Source organism: Pygocentrus nattereri, chromosome 29 (assembly GCF_015220715.1).
Source record: "Pygocentrus nattereri isolate fPygNat1 chromosome 29, fPygNat1.pri, whole genome shotgun sequence".
Classification (NCBI taxonomy): Eukaryota; Metazoa; Chordata; class Actinopteri; order Characiformes; family Serrasalmidae; genus Pygocentrus; species Pygocentrus nattereri.
The window spans coordinates 19323817-19344252 of NC_051239.1; the positions used below are offsets into that span (position 1 = coordinate 19323817).

At 38.3% G+C, this 20436-nt stretch overlaps 1 protein-coding gene across 6 annotated transcripts in view; it reads left to right on the plus strand.

Annotated features, from left to right (window-relative positions):
* Window positions 1-20436, plus strand: part of LOC108443672 (ERC protein 2) — a 308529-nt gene that overhangs the window by 218867 nt on the left and 69226 nt on the right. For all 6 annotated transcript variants that reach the window (XR_005129963.1, XR_005129967.1, XR_005129964.1 and 3 more), the window contains one exon: window positions 13438-13505. Coding sequence is in view for 1 of the 6 variants with exons in the window: in XM_037536284.1 (XP_037392181.1) it covers window positions 13438-13464 (27 nt within the window). In the remaining 5 variants the exon portion in view is untranslated. The remainder of the gene's footprint in view (window positions 1-13437; window positions 13506-20436) is intronic.

Here is a 20436-nt window from a genome sequence, read left to right on the forward strand (position 1 = left end):
GGTTTATTCACCAAGGTGTTTTGGGGGCAAGAAAAAGTAAACAGTAGAAAAAAATACACTAATAATTATAATGATCTATTTATAGTAATGTAGGCGCTCTGGAAGTCAATTCTATTGTGATGTACAACTTTCTCAGTTATTTTAGAATTAACACCAGCTCTGTTCATCATTTTTTATTTTTTTTTTACACTTTACAGCTTCCCACAAATTGTTTAAAGTGTCTTAAACTGTAGTGAAGTGTCAAACTGTGAAGTAGATGTTACGTAAGGGCTCTAAATACAGTGTGTTAAAATGTGGTACAGTAATAGTTGAGTGGAATTTTCTTTTCAGCATTCTGCAAAGCTTCTCCAGCAGTTGCTAAAGATGATATTTGTGGGTGGATTATGGACAGGTCAATTGCTCACTCTCAACCTCAACCATAATTCCACAGTAATTACCATATAGTTTAGAATGGTTACTGAATAATATGTTTGAAGATGAATAACTGATTGATGAGCCTAAACCTTATAGGGTTAATGAAATCAGTAACAGTCAGCATCCAAGCCTTTGAAGTTAATATTTAAACCCGTAACTTTTGGCTCTGTAAAAAAAATAAATAAATAAAAACCATCATTGACTTCATTGTTTTAAGGCTCCTCTGCCACACAGCCTCAGGCCTGTACTTGGCAGATTAATGTGTACTTGGTGCACTGTAAATAGATCTTTGGATATTTTATTAGCCTGAGTGCTGACTTTGCAAGTTAACCTGACTTGACTTGACTAGACTCAGCCTCTCCTATTCTGGCAATGAATAGTGATCCAGTTCCAGTAACCAGCTGTAATCGGGGTTGTTTCGCCATTGCTCAGCAATTTTGATAAAAGTGGACTGTAGATTAGATCGACACCGAATTCCTCCACAGAGAGGGGAATTTGTCCATAAATGACCAAAGGAAAGACGGGGGAATTTTGCCTGATTATTTGATTATGAGCATGTGGGTGCTACTGATATCGGAATGCACCTTTTGAAAAATGTGTGGTGCTTAAATGACATAAAACCACGCAAGGTACACACACACACACACACACACACGATGTGTTTACATATACGTCCTATATGTGTTTTTAACGTTTGGGGTGAATGTAATGATGTCTGTAACACTTTTTTTAGCCATGGCAAATGACAACTAGTTATGACAAAATAAATAATCATGCCGCCTCTTATATATAGAGTGATATGCATTGATTGGCTCGTTATGTAAGTATGCACCAGTGTTTCTACGCTCACTGTCCACTTTATCAGCTCCACTTACTGTATAGCTGCACTCTGTAGTTCTACAGTTACAGACTGTAGTCCATCTGTTTCTCTGATACTCTGTTACCCTGTTCTTCAGTGGTCAGTACCCCCACAGGACCACCACAGAGCAGGTATAAGTGTGTGTGTCTGATCCACTCGTACCAGCGCAACACCCACTAACACACCACCACGTCAGTGTCATTGCAGTGCTGAGAATGAAAAAGCACCCAAATAATACCTACTCTGTGGTGGTCCTCACCACTGAAGAACAAAGGGGTAATAGTGGGCAAACCAAGTAACCAAGTACAGCTATTGAAATATAAAAACAAAATAGAAACTATGATATTTGTACAAGACCAGTCTGCTTTGATCAGAATACGCTCCATTCTGACATGTCAGATATTTTATCCTGCAAAAATGAACAAATTAATAAGGCACATTTCCTGTTTTTTAATGTTGTTTTAATGTTTGCTTTATTGGAACGTGTGGCGATGCAGAATCACATTGCATTGATTTTGCAGTCCGTACCTTAAAGGGTATTATTACCCTAATTAAGTTGTTAATTAAGTCGTTTGTTGCAAACTGTGCCGTTCACAGAGAAACGCAGCGTCAGAATGGATCTCAGTCGTGATGATGTGAGCCAGACATTCATAGCATTTACTGTCTCTAAAAGCTACCAGACAGACAAAGAGACAAAGCTACCTTACACAATCTATTATGAACATTTTAATGGTAGTTTTCTTCTAATTTGTGCAGGACGTTGTAAGGCAATATAGTCTCTGAAGGAAACAATTTTTTTGTAGATTTACCTCTATTTTACTGTTGTCAACAATACGTATAAAACAGAATGCATGTGTAGCTTCACTGCTTCTTTTAAATGATAAGTAAAATCTTTCTGTTTGTGTTAGACATTGTGCATCACTAAGTTTCTCTGCAATGCTATAATGCATTTGGAAATTCAACATTTGTGTCTTCACTATGAAGAAATCTTGGAAAATCAATAGAATTTCCCAGTAACTTTAATCCCAGTTCCCTTTAATCCCAGTAACCTTTAATCCCAGTAACCCTCGAGGTATTTTTTGTTCTATACAATGAAGCCTTACCACCAGCACCACTTTTCAGCCTGACATTGTAGGTTTGTCACTGTTTTCCCTGGTTTGTCAGGACATGAGAAATCAAACACATACAAAGGCACAGATGTAGCTTGAGGTGTTTCCCTCCATTCTGTTTTGCTGTTTGTAGTAGAGGCTTTTTTTATAGAGGCTTTATATTAATGCACAGCTGATTTATGGAGAGCCAAACTGTTATCAGTGCTTGAGATTTTATGATAGAGGGAGTTTTTCACCATCATGATTTAAATGCCTTGCTGTGTAGAAATCCCCGCCTTTGAACACTGATAATTTATGTAATTCAAATGTGTTTATATTCAGCAATTGGAAGTTTTTTGCACACACACACACACACACACACACACACACACACACACACACACACACACACACACACATGCACACACACACACACACGCACACAGAAACACATATAAACAACCTTCATGTGTATCATTTCCAGCTCCCCTCAGGACAAACAAATGCCTCGGCAGTGAGAAAGCTAGCTGTCATCATGGCCGCGGTGTGTGTATGAGTGCAGAGCTATGATAGGTGTGTGAAGGCTATGTTCCAGACACCACACCTGACAGGTCATAATCATATCAAGCGGGAGAAAGATTAATTACGTACTCGCTCTGTGTCTTGTGCACACACACGCACACACACACACGCACACACACGCACACACACACACACACACACACATACACACACACAGCCACACACACTATTCCATCAGTCGTAACGCAGTAATAATAGCGCGATTTATGGAAGTCAGGGGAAACCCTCAGAAGAGGGAGTGCCGTTTTCAGTCTTCATAGCTATGCTAAGCGCTGGGGGAGTCCCTTCAGCCCACCCATAGATAAAGCTTTTCGGCCAAGCAAAATCAAAACGTAACACTATGCAGTTACTATTGCAAAACCATTCATTCCTTTAAATGGACCTTACAAGCTTAAAACTCTTTTCTCAAAGTCTTTTTAATAGAATAGTTCATTCCATCACATTAAGTAGTCTAGTTCTGCCCCAAATGGCGTCAATTGACTAAGACGTGTTTGATGTCCGGCAGTTTGCTTCTTGAGTTTTTCCACTGGAGTTATGAAGCTAATATGAACTCATACCCAGCCAAATCTGTGTGCGGAGTTGTTAAGTCAACACGTCATATGTAAAAGTTTCAGAAACCACAATAGTCTATTTGAGCTTACCTAACAGCTCGGCGTGGTGTGAGGCCTGCAGTTTGCACAGTTTACTAATTAGTTCAGTGTAAGCCACTATTACTTCTCACTTTTTGTACATTAGACTAGACTTATAGCTCCAGCACATTATACAATAAGCCAACTTCAGACACTAAATATGTCTTCTAGTTTATTAGATACAACTTCCTTGTACCTTTCATTAGCTTATACACCCACTCAACACTGACTTAAATGCCAATTTGCTTGGCTAAACACAGAGAAGTAACTATAGTACTGTGGAATAAATGTTCAATTAAATGGCATCAATGTTTTTCAGCATCAACGTTTAGAATATTTACAGTTCAACATGTGAAAAATTGACCCTGCAATAGTCTTGCGTCAGCTTTTGACAGCATCAGCTATTTTCATTACATCAGCTGAATGAGAGGGAGGCAGGTGGAAAGGTGAAGATGCAAGGAGTAGAGGTCGTAAAGGTGGATGACTTCAAATATCTTGGGTCAACCATCCAGAGCAATGGACAGTGTGGAAAAGAGGTGAAGAAGAGGGTGCAGGCAGGATGGAGTGGGTGGAGACGGATGTCAGGGCTGATGTGTGACAGAAGGATGGCAGCAAGAGTGAAAGGGAAGGTTTACAAGACAGCAGTGCGTCCTGCTATGATGAATGGTTTGGAGACTGTGGCTCTGTCTAAAAGACAGGAGGCTGAGCTGGAGGTGGCGGAGATGAAGATGCTGAGATGTTCGTTGGGAGTGACAAGGATGTACAAGATTAGAAATGAGCAGATCAGAGGGACGGTGAAGGTGGAGCAGTTTGGAGATAAAGCCAGAGAGGCCAGGTTGAGATGGTTTGGACATGTGTTGAGGAGGAATAGTGGATATATTGGGCAAAGAATGTTGGAGATGGAGCTGCCGGGTAGAAGGAGAAGAGGTAGACCTCAGAGAAGGTTTATGGAGGTAGTGAAGGTGGACATGGAGATGGTTGGTGTGAAAGTAGAGGAGGCAGTGGATAGGGCAAGATGGAGGCAGGTGATCCGCTGTGGCGACCCCTAAAGGGAGCAGCCGAAAGAAGAAGCTGTACTATAGTGTACTATATACACTATATATTCATAGTAATAAAATGCATACACTGGGTGATTGTGGCTTTTGTTCAGCTGCTCCTCGCCTTTGATTGTTTAAGGTTCCACAGACACTGACTTCTTTTAAACCAGCTCAAAGACATTTTTACTTTTATTTAATGCTATAGTACGATACTGAACATGGCATGAAGGTATTATTATTATTATTATTATTATTAGTAGTTTTAGTAGTAGAGGTAGTAGTACATAGTCATTCTTGACTTATTAATAGAAGGAGAAACCAGTGTGACCAGTTGATCACAGTCTACAAAATGGAAAATAAAAGTCAGAAGATTGTTAATTGAAAGCCACTCACAGTAAGGTGTAGTGACCATGTAAGGATGAATGCTTACAGACACCCACACACACACACACACATGCTCACACACACGTCTATACGCATACAGCACCTGAATAAGGGTTACAGACCAGGTGTAGCACATTCTTTTGGGGTGAATCAACGTGGGGACACATACAGTACACAGCTGCTGGTTTATGGAGTATTTGGTCTAACCCAGGCAATAGGGTTTGTAAAGCATAGTTAGCTTTTAGCTTTTAGCAGCCTGTCAGGTTCAAGTGTGAAACCACAGCTATGTCAAAGCTGTGGCACAGGCTGGTGTGCTTTCATTGCAATAGTGCAAGGAGCAGTGAGCAGCTCTCTTTCACTTTGTGAGAAAGGCACATTAAACATCATTAACATGCTATTAATGCTGTTGCTTGAAATAATGATTAAATTACATTAGGAATATTAATTATTAGTCGTACTAAAATAATACTTTCAACCACGTAATGTGATGTAATCACACATCTACTCTACATTCAGAGAAACTATATACTGTAAGGTGTTCCAGGTCAGCTATAGAGGGGCTTTAGACTACTCGGCCTTGTGCCAAATAATATAAGGACTGAATTAGTAAGTAATTACAGATTAAAGATGCCTAGTCTCACAGGGCCAGATGTGATATTGTAAGGGGAATGCACATCTGCAGACAACTTGTTAAACTTCTGGTGCTGGATTCCAGAAAAATATCCCAGAAACAAGTGTACACCCCTTTAAAACCCACCCCCAGATTTCTCTAATCCATGCTTTTACCCAGGTGTTATCTGTTTGTTAGGTGACATAAACAAAAGGGAATAAGCTATGAAAAATTTCTTTGAGAGACACGGCAGATCTGCTGAAGGACAGCCAGGTGGGAAGGTTACTGTCTCATTAGGACATTAAGAGTAACTGCGAATCGAAGTTGAACAAAAATAACTTGTTACTAAAAACATGCAAGAAGTGAGAGAGAGAGATATGCCAAAGGAGACTGATACACTATAAAAATCTATATCTAATAGTTGTTATGTTGAGATTGTTGTATGCTTTGTAAGAATTTTTCATTCATATTTGGCCATATTTATCCGTGGTAAGCTTTCTGGACAAATAATTTTACTCGCTTCCAGCATATTCTAGATAAAGAAATAAGTTAGATCGTATAATAAGCCTACAACAGTCCAAGAATGAGAAATATTAGATATACTGACTAAAATTTCGATCATTTCAATTTCCGGAATAGATCTGATGGAGGTTAGCGATTAAGGAGGAACAAGGAGGGAGATGTTTACGCTTTAATACTGAATTTGTAGAAATAGTATTTGCTTGATCCATCTTCATTTGAGAATATCTAAATTCTTAATTGAGAAAATTGATCTGGTTTATGTGGGCAACTAACAGCAAAATAACACTCTGATAATCAAGGATCATCTGTGTACTCGTGTATTTGAGTATTTGAGTAACATATTTAAGACCTGTGTATATCTAAGTCAGATGAGAAAACATCGCTTGACATGTTGACAATCATTACCTTGATTTGTGCCTTTTGTAGCTGGATGGATACGTCATATAGGATCCATGCTATATATAATATATATAAATATAAATAATATCAAAATATAATTAACTACTTAATGTATGTTTTCTGCATATTTCCTGTCACTTAAATAACTTCTACTTATTGGTAGTTTGGATTGAAAATGTAATGAAGGATGATTTTTACAGTACTGTATGCAGTTGATCATACTGCACACACACACATACGGGTCACTTACGACGATGTAAAATGATGTAATCACACTGACACGCTCACACATGCATGGCTCACCCACTTAAATAAATAGGTTGAGAGCGCTGATGCATTGTATTATTCAAAAGCAGTAAATCATAGATGCTTGCCATATACTTATCATATCACCATCTCACAGGCTTGCTTGAAACTACTATGCACACCATCCATCGCCATCCTTAATAGCACAGAGCACTTATATTGCTGGATCGACTTTATATAGTTTACATAGCCCTTGATAAAAACCCCACCAGCTCCAACTGCACTCTGTTGCCACTTACTTTATGTATAAAGTTTCATATCAGATGTTATTAACCTGCATAAATATTTTTCACCGCATGTCTTTTTTGCTGTGTTTTTAATGGAGACAAGCTTTATAGACTCCACAGCAGTCCAGCTAAGCCTACTGTTCTCTCAGCTGTCAAGGAGGAGGCCAGCTATGAAAATGCGCTGGACTGAAAGCATGTAGATGTTGTTAAAGGTATGGGGAATAGCAGACGGGCTTGTAAAAGTCTGCTCAGGCCGCGTTTTACAGTGCAACTGTAAAAGTACAGATGGGAATGGCATACGGTATAATGGACTGCAAGACCGAGTGGCATGTCGAACATGCTGGGAAAGTATGGCTAAATGAATATAAAAGTTGGTAGCTTAATGGGGAGAGTAGAAAGAGGGTGTTGTTAGAGAGAGAGAAAAAGAGAGTGCATTTAAAACAATGTACACTTTTTTTTTCATTTATTTATCCTTCTCTTATCTAATGCTTCACTGGGGTTACATCCAGAGACCTTGGCATACTCTCGTTTAACTTCTTAAAATCTACTGCCGGAGTGGTTGAGACACATGCATGTCCATGTTTGGCATGGTGAGCTAATGTATCAGTATGTGAGCTTTGCAGCTTTGTGTATGCTATGGTAGCTTAAAGAGTAGGAAATTTGTGACTATAAACATGCATGCATTAGTGAGATCCTGCGTTTTCCTCCTCCAAAGCCCATATGAAAATACCTGTTTTGACGTTTTCTGAATGGGCTCAGAACGTTTATTTTTCCCCGTAGTTCTGGTTTCATAATTCAGAGCATAATTCCAATCACTAATAGGTTAGTGTCAATTCGTTTAGGCAGAGTAAGAATGAAAAGATGAATGAAGTATATTCCTTATGATTTTTTGGCTTTTTACGATGAGCTTTATGTATCAAAATAAGCCAAGCAAAATCATGTAACTAAAGGAGAGAAGCAGAAGAAAAAGCAGGGATGGCTGCTGGTATTAACAAGGTTGAAATGCACACTCCACCCATCATTTCCTCTTGTCTTGCTAGCGTCTTGTCTCCATATGCGGCCGTTCGCTCTTTGCCCTTTGTGGGGCAGTTCAGCGTAGGTCAGGACCGAGCTCCTGAGGTGCGACTGTTTTTCTTTAAAACACACTCATCCTCATCCCTCCTTTATCTGCCTCTTTTATCTGAACATGATTAATCACTCTATTTGTTTTCTTCTGAGCAAGCGAGGGAGAGGAAGACAGAGAGAGGCAGAGGAAAAGTGAAGGACAGCGTGATTAATGATGATGAAGAACGGGAGACCACTGCTTGGCCAAAGATATTGGATGGAAAGATTCTCACGTAGCCATTACAAACACACTTTCTCTCACACAAACACTGCAGACACACACACACACACACACACACACACACACACACACACACACACAATAAAATACAAACGTACTTGCATATTCTGCCTATACTCTTTAAAGCGCTTTAAAGCTCAGTCTATACAACCATAAATAGAAAGACCTTAAATGACCATAGACATGAATGCATGCACAGATTACATACATATTAGGACACAACCTTGCTCGCAACCAGACCAGTCTTTTAAGTGTGTCTGTCAGCTAATGGTTGACATGAATAAGTCGTGATTTATGTGCTGAGCAGATTGCCTCATTGAACTGAACTGCTATAGTGAACGCTCAGACTTTGCTCGCTGTCAGCAAGGCTAATCCATTATGACACCAATCCCCCAATGACAACAATAAGGGTAGTGATGGATAGTGCAGCTTCAACAACATCTCAGATGCCAAATGATTTAAATACGGCCAGCGCGTAATAGATTTGTACTTAATGCCCATCTTCACATCAGCACAGGTAAAACCCCGAGGCTGTGTTTAAAGCAAAACTTTAATTTCCTGGTTTTGACACTTTTGATGTATAAGTCGCAGGTTTGTGAAACTAATATTTTATTTATTTTTTTTACATTATTTGTGAAGCCAAAAGTCAGAGCATTAGGCACGGTGCTCAGCTTTTATATTTCCCAAACACATTTGTAAGGCAGTTGACTTAAAATGTAGCAGATTACGGTTAATTGTTGTGTTGAGATAAAAGTGTTATTAGTATTGGACAGTATGGATTATACGTACATCCTCTGCATGGCTTTTTTATATAAATGTATATATAAATATAAATATATAAATGTATATATGTATATAATATACATTATATAAATGTAATTACACTATATAAATGTAATTTTTATTATTATTATTATTATTATTATTACTCCAGCATCCCCCCGCGGCCCTGACGGAGAAGCGGCTTAGGAAATGGATGGATGGATGGATGGATGGATGGATGGATTATTATTATTATTATTATTATTATATATGCACTTGCTTTATTAGACAAACTTGCCTTGTACTTACATGCACTACATGTACACCTACATTACCCTCCACAAGTATTGGCACCCCTGGTAAACATAAGCAAAACAGGATGTAAAAGTATTGTTTATTACTTATCCTTCTGATCTTTCATTCATAATATTAACAGAAATCTAAATTTGATCTGAGTTACAATGATTGGGGAAAAAAATATGTTTATTTTTTTATTTTTTTATTTTGAGATGTGCTTTGGATCATTGTCCTGCTGGAAGATCCGAACTGAGGCCCAGTTAAGCTTCCTGGCTGAAACAGTCAAATTTTTATTTTATTTCTGTTGGTGAATTGATAAAGTCTGTGCCTTTGGATGAAAAACAGCCCCGCAGTATCACAGATCCCCCAACATGCTTCACACTGGGGATGGGTACTTTTCTGCATGGCTGTCTTTGCGTCCAAGCCAAACTCACCTCTGTTGTTTGTTGCCCAAAACCTCTATGTTGGTCCCATTTGTCCATTGAACACTGTCCCACTGAAAGGTCCAGTAATGTTTGGTGAACTATCAGAGCTTGAGTTTATTGGTCCTTGACAGCAGAGGCTTTCTTGTGGAGACCCCCAAACAATTTGTGGTTATATAAGAAGAGTTTGTTTATGGTTTGGGAGAGGTTGTGACCCAGATTCTTAACATTTCCAATTGGCTTATTAACTCCTCCATTATTGACCTGAGAGTGGAAATTGGCATTTTCAACTGCTATTTTCTTGTAGCCATTTCCTGATTTATGTAGCTCAACAACCTTTTATCTTTCATTATTGCTGTATTCTCTGGTCTTTCTCATAGTCATGGATGTCTGAGGGCATTTGGCCTGTGTTTCATCTCATATAGTGAATTCATGGTCATGGCTGACCGTTTAAGTGTTCGTAATAACCCAGGTGAACTTAAGTCATACAATATGAAAGAGAATATACTTGAGTCAGATTTCACTCTTTTCTAGGGGTGGCAATAATTGTGGCACACATAGATTTAAGAAAAATGTTTTTTTTTCCATGACAACATTTCGTTTTTTCTTTCAATCATTCTAACTTTAATAAAGATTAGATTTTGACTGAAAAGGATTGTGATTATTTTTTATTATTTTGCTCATGATTACCAGTGTTGCCAATGTTTGTGTGAGGGCATTGTAGTAGTTTATTCATGTTTTTTTGTTTGTTTGTTGTTTATAGTGTGTCCACTTTTTGCTGTTTTCATTTCTTCCATTCTTTTTAAGAGATTTAAGAGACTGCAAACAGTTTTCCTCCAAAGCTCAGTCTCATTGTGTCTTCTCTGACAGGTTGATCCAAGTAATCCCATACCCATTCAGTGATGTTGATGTCTCGACTATGGGTTGGCCTTTCCTTTGTTCTGAGAACACCAGCAGCTTTTTTTGTTTGATTTGGAAATTTCCTTCTTTTTTGTCTGTTTGCTTCTTGACAGTTACATATCCTTTCAGACCCATAGCATAGAGCCATATGGTTGTTTTTACACGATGGAAGGAAGGACAGAAACACCTGTGGATTTTTTCATGTATGAAGCAATAGTAGAGCAATTGCCAGGTTGTGGAGGGCTGTCAGGAGTCCTAGATGCTCTATATTTTTAAATAAAACTATAGTTTATGACACTTTTTTACACTTTATGTAAGTGGACTATCCTATTTCTTATCATCTCAGAAATATCTTCTGAAAAATAAACACTTTATACATAATGGTTGTTTTGACTATAGACTTAATGTATTGAGTAATCTCTAATATATTGAGTAATCTAATATATTGAGTAATCTCTTAATATATTGAGTAATCTCTAATTTCTTTTTAACAATTACACACTTTAACCCATCTTTTGTCTTGCATAGTTTGTCTTCTATTCACCTACCCTCTATCACACGCATGTCAACCTGGGAACCTTCTAGGTCAAAGTGCCTCCTCTAATGCTCTGAGTTCAATTTATGAAGACCTTGCTAATTTGCTGATATGCTGAATCAGGTGTGTTTAATGAAGCACCATGCTGAAGTCTGCAGTGTTTTGGCCCAAGAGGACTAGAATCTGACATGCACTCTACCACACTCATTATTGGTACCATTGGCATCACAGTGTATCAGGTGCAGCGTTATTTCTGTGGTTATTACACACATCAGTATTATTGAGAGCTTGGAGGTGCTCTTTCTTCCAAAATGCGCCCCCACCACCCCCCAAAACAATTTTGTGGTCAAAAACTCACCACTGATGAATGAATGGCTTGGAGATGGTGAACACAAATTATGTGTGACAGCAGCATGGTGGGCCAGAAGTCCGTGGTTTCTAATAAAGTGGCCAGTTTATATTCTCGCAAGCCAGACTTCTGCTCATCAGCAAAGAGTCTGGCACTTTTCACCACAAAACATGCCCACTTGACTGAATTGCCAAAAGATTGGTCACAACTCCTTGTTGTGACTCATTGTGAACAGCTATAAAATTACATCTTGCTCTGAAAAGCTAATTTTTCTCCAGTGTCCAGCGCAGGCAGCTGTTTGCTATTGCTGAGTAGTATTTAGCTAAAAAAAAAACAAAACTTAGTTTCCTATCTGAATGATAAAAAACTCCAGAGGTGTCTTGGACTCGAGTCCATTTGATGGCTTGAGATTCTACTTGAACACCAGTGACTCAGACTTTGACTTGGACTTGAGCCTCGTGACTGAAGGACTGAAGACGCAGAGTGGTTGGTTACTTTTTGTGTAAATGCCTGGTGTAGGCATGCCAGAACTGCATCAAATCTGCTTATGCTTGGCTTAATTCATATCAGAAGAGAAGTGAAGATTGAGAATTCAACTTCTCCTCCATAAGCTAGAAACTAACATCAATAGCATCAATATGCCTTCACTCAGCACTTAAACTCCACTCTTACTGGAGGAACTTACCATGAAAATTTCCCATTTTCCTGACAATAGTTAAACAAAAGAAACAGCATTCTCTCAATTGGAAAAATTTTGTGAAGATTATCTTCAACTGTAGAATTGAGTAGTAATCTTTTCTTGTATAGTTGCACTATTCTTTTTGTTTACCATCATAGTTATTTATATTCCATAGATTTTGTACTTCATATTAAGAGTAATTAAAAAAAAGCTCACTATACAACCATATTAACATAATACTAACTTTTGCCATCATTTTTGGTGTTCAGTATTGAAATGGCATTACATTTGCTGAAGAATGCATACTGACTCATTTAGGATTTAAAGTTTAGGACTTTGGACTCTGGTCTGCCATGAGGCTTGCCTGAGCTGACTTTGGACTAGATTCACTGAGTGTCAAGACTTGAGACCTACTTGTTACTTACAACCTAGTGATTTGCACAGAAGTGTGATATAAATATACATGGATGTTGCAGATCAAAATGCAACTGACAAAATCCCCTTAGTTGAGCCCAGCGTTGTGTGCAAAACATCTAATCCAGAGATTAGCAAGTCTGCAGTGAACCAAATAAAACTGTGCATGGCAAAAGTCAGATAATAAAAACGTTAATATCAGTCCAATTGAAAACTTTGAAATGCATTAATGGTGGTTGGGATAGTGTAGTGGTTAACACCTCTGCCCTGTAGACTGGGGTTCAATCCCCACCTGGGCAAACACCCTACACTATACCAATAAGAGTCCTTGGGCAAGACTCCTAACACCGCCTTGGCCTACCTATGTAAAAATAATCAAATTGTAAGTCGCTCTGGATAAGAGCGTCAGCCATATGCTGTAAATGTAATTAATGATCATAGGCTCTGTTCACTTAGTCTGGCTTCCTCCCTTTCGGTTCCTTCTAATAAAACTGCAAACTTTTTTTTGGTTCAGATCATCCAGCAGTGGTATTAATGATGATATGTGTCAGATTTATCACTAAGGAATATGTACAGACAAACTTCTAATATCTTGATGAATTGAGTTACAGCATGTGTCTATTCTATTATGCTTTTCTCGTGTTGACGGCACTAACACAGTTTTCTGTTCGACTTAGGATGATGAAGAGGGCATCTGGGCATGACTGTTGCCAACAAAATCATTGCTCCTGTCACGTTCAAAATGGTGAGTAATGATGACATCGATGGTGATGATGATGAGGAGGAGAATGTTGAACCTTCAGTCTTTTTTTTCCTGGTCCACTTGGCACGCAACCTCTTTCGTTGTAACCAAATTGCCCCTGGTGGCCAGCTAAAACACATGAGGTTGGATTCAGGAAACTTAAAAAAAAATGTTAATGTATACACTGGAACCAAGCTGGACCTTAAGCAAAACTAGAATGACTGTTAAGCCGTAAAGTCCCTTACATTTACATATTCCCCAAACCGTGAACCTTTTTACAACTTACATGTTATTAAAACGACAGAGTGAGAATAAGCAGAGGACTTGCACCACACACACCCACACAGACCCGTAAAGTTTAACACCCCCGCCTACCTGGAGCGACTGCATTCATGTGTGTGGTTGGGCTTGTTAATTAGAAATCTCCAGGGGAGATATTTTAAAAGTCAAGATGGTATGTGTTGTGCTTACTCAAGATAAGAGGCAAGGAATGCTCATGTTTTATGATACCATGGCCAAAAAGTAAAAAATCAGCAGTATTTCAGTATTTGACCCACCACTTTCTTTGAGTTTTAAGTGCCACTATGAATGTGACAATTAGAAAATTACACACACACACACACACACACACACACACACATATATATATATATATATATATATATATATATATATATATATATATATATACGTGTGTGTGTATATATATATATATATATATATATATATATATATATGTGTGTGTGTGTGTGTGTGTATATATATATATATATATATATATATATATACGTGTGTGTGTGTGTGTGTATGTAAAATGTACGTATATATGAAACATAAAATGTAAATTAGAGGTCTACGTGGGGCTGTTTTTTCAGTCCCAGTCTTGCCTGCTTTCATTTCATCCCATCCCCACCCGCTCTCACAGAAAATCGGAAACATTTGTTCCATTCCCACCTGCAACCAAAACATTTTGGCTGAACTGACATCCAGTATTTCACATAGTCTGTTCACAGATACATTATTCTGCTGAAATAATGTGATAGTCATGGTCTTCTGGCTTACTGTCAAGTAACTTGACCAAATGCCACTTAAACACAAAGCAGCAATTAAACCACAAAATTGTTATTTTTAGTATTTTGCTACGCTTGACAGTTTAGGCCATCACACTGAAAGATGTGCCATCTCTGTAAGCTACAAGAATCTCCGTGTTGGTTGTTTAATCGGTTGCTTCACAACTCTTTAGTTGACTTCATGACTTCATTCACTGTAACTGTATTACTCTCATCATTTTATTGTAATCATTGTTATAAATATGATGATCTGAAAATCATTCAAACTGTATATTTAATTGAAAATAGCACTAAGACAGCATATCAGATGTTGAAGCTGAGAACTGTTGAGCTTTTATTGTTCTTTGGAAAGATGCCGGGGGCCGTTTTTACAACTGTGTTCTATCATTTTTTTTCTTTTTACAACAATCTGTAAGCATTTGGGAATTGAGCAGTTGCCTTGTGTTAAAATGTTTTATTTTTTTCCTCCATGGTCAATAACTGACCGTGTTTGTTGTGCCTAAGTTAAGAATAACTTTTTTATTCTCTTCAGTACTCATTTGTTCAGACATCCCTGCCCTATCTACACAATTGCTGTAGTTTTTAATGTGAACTGTTATTCTTGCTTAAAGTACAATATTAACAACAGTTCAGGATTTCCTTATTACTGCAGGCAGACAAGTTTAGCACCTGGACTCTTTTACTGCGAAGTCATGCTGTCAGAATGTGGTTTGATGTTGTTTAAATTAATTAAGCCTTTCCATAAAAAAGACATCATCTGGATGGCAGGAATGTGTCATGTTATGAATTTATGCCGTTTTTGTTGATGAATGAGCATATGTGTTATCACAGTGTTATTTACTCTTAACACCACTGCAAATCCGGCAATGCCTTTTATTAAATCGGCCCACTGTGTTGGTATTAGCTTGAAACTACATAATTTTATAATGTAAAAATGTTGTTATGGCCTATCTTCATAAATGATATATAAGCGTACTGTACCTCAGTCTTCTGCATTTAAATTTTAAACTAAACTAAATTCTGTTGTATCACATAAACTGAAAGCATCCGGCAGAAAATGTTCTGTGATTAGAAACAGCAGCACTGTTGCAATCAGGCTGCAGTTTTTAAAACCTTTTTTGTAAATTTATGGACACAGCCCAACTTTGTCTGTCCTTCAGGGACAGTTTTATGCTTACACAGCAAAAACAAAGCATTCATTTTAAAATATAAGAGGGATGAACTGAGTGTATTGAGCGTCTGCTCAATATATAATTTGCTTCAGCTTTTTCATTTATTCAGCTTAGTGATATTTATATTATTTCTTTTAGGCTATTCTTTGTTTGTTGTTATTTGCTCAGTAAATACACCTCCATGTATCTACACTCTTTGTCCATTTTATCAGCTCCACTTTGTAGTTTTACAGTTACAAGTTAATCTGTTTCTCTGGATACTTTTTTAGCCCCCTTTCACTCTGTTCTTCAATGGTCAGGATTTCCTCAGAGCAGGTATTTTTTGGCTGGTGGATCATTGTGAGCACTGCAGTGATACTGGTGCGGTGGTGTTCTGTTAGTGTGTCTTGTGTTAGTATGAGTGGATCAGACACAGTAGTGGGGGTAAATGTAAACAAAGTATTCAGAGAAACAGATGGACTGCAGTAATTGTCTACAAAAGAATTACAAAAAGTACCTACATGTTAAGTGGAGCTGATAAAAATGGACAAAAATTGTAGATAGAAGGTCAGTATACTTAATGAAGTGGCTGGTCTGTGTGTAATTTTGATGGAAAAACATGGTAATATGTGACAGGTTCTCTGACTACAGGACACATCGTATGTGTTGAACACTATATGATTCTCTCTAGCCAGTGTGTCAGTGTCAGGATTCTTCGGCTGTTTAGTAACCACTTCCAGGAGATGTGGTTACACAGCTTTGCAAGTCCAGCTTTGCAGTCATTCACATCACAGACTAGTGTAAGGTGCATCCACACACGCATACACATACTCACATACACAAAAGTGCAGACCCACACACATAGGATTTGTGGTAACTGAAACCTCTTACCTCTCATCCCTCCGCAAGTCCCATAATCCAACACATTTGTGCTCTACAAAGCAACTGACTTACTTTTCTCTTATCACCAGAAGTTATCTTTCTCCCTGTGTTCCTTCAGAGTGTGTGTGCCTGTTAAGTCCCCGCATCATGCCCCATAGCAATGGTTCTCAAACTGGACCTCAGGGACCCCCAGACAGTCTAGGTTTTTTCTCCAGTCTAACCTACAATACATAAAGATCGAGAAGAGCAAAATCCATGTGTTCACATATTTTATATTCTCCCATAATATGTGACAGGCTGCAGAGAGAAAATGTTGTGGAAATGTTGAAATTTGCTGCGAAGGTGTCGTATCCCCCCACTGCTAATACAGTGTGCTGTATTCTTAATGGAAAGTTGTACAGTCAAAATGTTTATTTTTTGCTTAGATTGTCCTTCAAAAAATGGCTTTAAAAAACTACCTTTGTTAACATACTGGTTTCTTAAATAGCATAGTTTTTAAATATAGTGTAACTATTGTTCAGTATAACTTGAAAACAGTAGTGATGTAAAATTCTGATAAAATCACTTTGCTAATATACAGCTTTTATTGAAACTTTTTGGTTCATGGTGAAAATGACATTGCATGATTCCGAAGTGATCAGATTAGTCTGTTAGAAATGTGGCATACATTGCTTAAAACATTTCTTCTATTTATTTATTTTTTTAACGACAAAGATGCCCATCATTATCTTGTTTTGTATCTGTTAGGCCACATTCTTGCTTAAAGTGCTTGGATACCGAAGGTTGCTGCTCACGGCTGGTGTTATCATCTTTATTCCAGATGGTTATGAAAGATAATGAAGTTTCAGTTATCTTCGTCAAACTATGCCAATGTACAGAGATCTATTATTGATTTTATGATCTAGATACGTATTTCAAGGAACATACACAAACATTTAATTGGAAAATGTCAGGTACCAACATCTCTATTAAGACAATTTATTAAATAGTGATAACTTTTTTAAAGGACAGGCAAATTTCTTGAATCTGACTGTCATATTTGGGTCACCAAACAAAAGTGCAAATCCATAAGCTAAACTTATGGTTAGAAACTTGTTGGTTAGTCACAGCATACACTTTGGAAGCATACAGTGAGGAAAATAAGTATTTGAACACCCTTCGACTTTGCAAGTTCTCCCACTTAGAAATCATGGAGGGGTCTGAAATTTTCATCTTAGGTGCACGTCCACTGTGAGAGACAAAATCTAAAAAAAAAATCCGGAAATCACAATGTATGATTTTTTAATCATTTATTTGTGTGTTACTGCTGCAAATAAGTATTTGAACACATGTCAATCAGCAAAAAATCTGGCCCTCAAAGAGGCCCTGTTAGTCTGCCTCTAAGAAGTCCACCTCCACTCCACTTATTATTCTAAATTAGAAGCACCTGTTTGAGGTCGTTAGCTGCATAAAGACACCTGTCCACCCCACACAATCAGTAAGACTCCAACTACTAACATGGCTAAGACCAAAGCGCTGTCCAAAGACACCAGAGACAAAATTGTAGACCTCCACAAGGCTGGAAAGGGCTACGGGGCAATTACCAAGCAGCTTGGTGAAAAAAGATCAACTGTTGGAGAAATTATTAGAAAATGGAAGAAGCTTAACATGACTGTCAATCTCCCTCAGACTGGGGCTCCATGCAAGATCTCACCTCGTGGCGTATCAATGATCCTGAGAAAGGTGAGGAATCAGCCCAGAACTACACGGCAGGAGCTGGTCAATGACCTGAAGAGAGCTGGCACCACTGTTTCCAAGGTTACTGTGGGTAATACACTAAGACGTCATAGTTTAAAGTCATGCTTGGCATGGAAGGTTCCCCTGCTTAAATCAGCACACGTCCAGGCCCGTCTTAAGTTTGCCCATGACCATTTGGATGTTCCAGAGGAGTCATGGGAGAAAGTTCTGTGGTCAGATGAGACCAAAATAAAACTTTTTGGTCTTAATTCTACTCGCTGTGTTTGGAGGACAAAGAATGATGAGTACCAGCCCAAAAACACCATCCCTACTGTGAAGCATGGGGGTGGAAGCTTCATGCTTTGGGGGTGTTTTTCTGCACATGGGACAGGACGACTGCACTGTATTAAGGAGAGGATGACCGGGGCCATGTATTGTGAGATTTTGGGGAACAACCTCCTTCCCTCAGTTAGAGCATTGAAGAAGGGTCGTGGCTGGGTCTTCCAACATGACAATGAGCCAAAGCACACAGCCAGCATAATCAAGGCGTGGCTCCATAAGAAGCATATCAAGGTTCTGGAGTGGCCTAGCCCTATAGAAAATATTTGGAGGGAGCTCAAACTCTGTGTTTCTCAGCGACAGCCCAGAAACCTGGCTGATCTGGAGAAGATCTGTGTGGACGAATCTGCCAAAATCCCTGCTGCAGTGCAAACCTGGTGGAAAACTACAGGAAACGTTTGACCTCTAACTGCAAACAAAGGCTACTGTACCAAATATTAACATTGATTTTCACAGGTGTTCAAATACTTATTTGCAGCAGTGACATACAAATAAATGATTAAAAAATCACACATTGTGATTTCCGGATTTTTTTTTTTAGATTATGTCTCTCACAGTGGACGTGCACCTAAGATGAAAATTTCAGACCCCTCCATGATTTCTAAGTGGGAGAACTTGCAAAGTCGCAGGGTGTTCAAATACTTATTTTCCTCACTGTACACACAAATTTGGAACTCATGCTTAGTTCCAAGTGTCGAATAACTAAATTTAATGTAATTTTAATGTCTGAAACAGAAGATTTCGGTTTCAGTTTCTAGTTCCAACTTACTTTGGCTCTTTTTTGCCCATAGCAGAATAATAAACTTGTATACCAGAACACAACAGGCAAGGCCTAACACAAGACAACAACCACACAGCAAGTAGAAACAACACTAGCCTATAATAAAGTGAGCAAGGCCCTAAATAGCCCACTTTATTTTACTGTTGTGACAGTTAAAATCAAAATTATTATCTAATGTGAACATGAAAGGTTTCTGTGTGGCCCAGTAAGAGCCATCAGTGTTCTAGCATGGAAGAAAAAACTTAAAGAGCAGATCTTTTCTGCATAACTGCTAAACAATCGGCTTAAAATTTCTCTTCAGACTGAGATTCCCTTCACCATAGTGATGTTCATGTTATGGCATTTTGGGCAAACCATCCCTTGATTGACTTCTTTCTCCTTGGTGTCTCTATTCCATGTAAATACACACACAGTTGTATTGTGGTTACCATGGAATTTGTGGTGACTCCCTTCCCATCTCTAAATTACGTATGATTCTCAGAAGCTTTGGCTCATGCTATTTCTTATTTTAGAACATGGTTCTTTGTTAATTTGCAAATCTTGATCAATAGCAAGGTTTTGAAGTGAAGCACATACTCTGCTCTGATTGGTCGGTCTCAGGTTGCTTTTTGATTACAGACTCTCTGTTTATCTTCCTGGCCTCGGTGACTCTCTTTAATGAAAGAGGGATGTTTTTCCTGAGGAGAGAAAGACGTGTACACAAACAGACAGAGAGAGAGAGAGAGAGAGAGAGAGAGAGAGAGCAATTGTGTAGATAGGGCAGGGATGTCTGAACAAATAAACAAATATGATATCAGTAGAGAAAAACACTAAGAGTACTGAAGAGAAAAAAAGTTATTCTTACTTTAGGAACAACAAACACTGTCAGTTATTGACCATGGAGGAAAAAAATAAAAGATTTTAACACAAGGCAAAATTAATTTTCTTTATTTTTATCTTTAAATTTATTGTTCAAGAGATTCGTCATGGCTGACCGTCCAGGCAAGGCAAAGTTT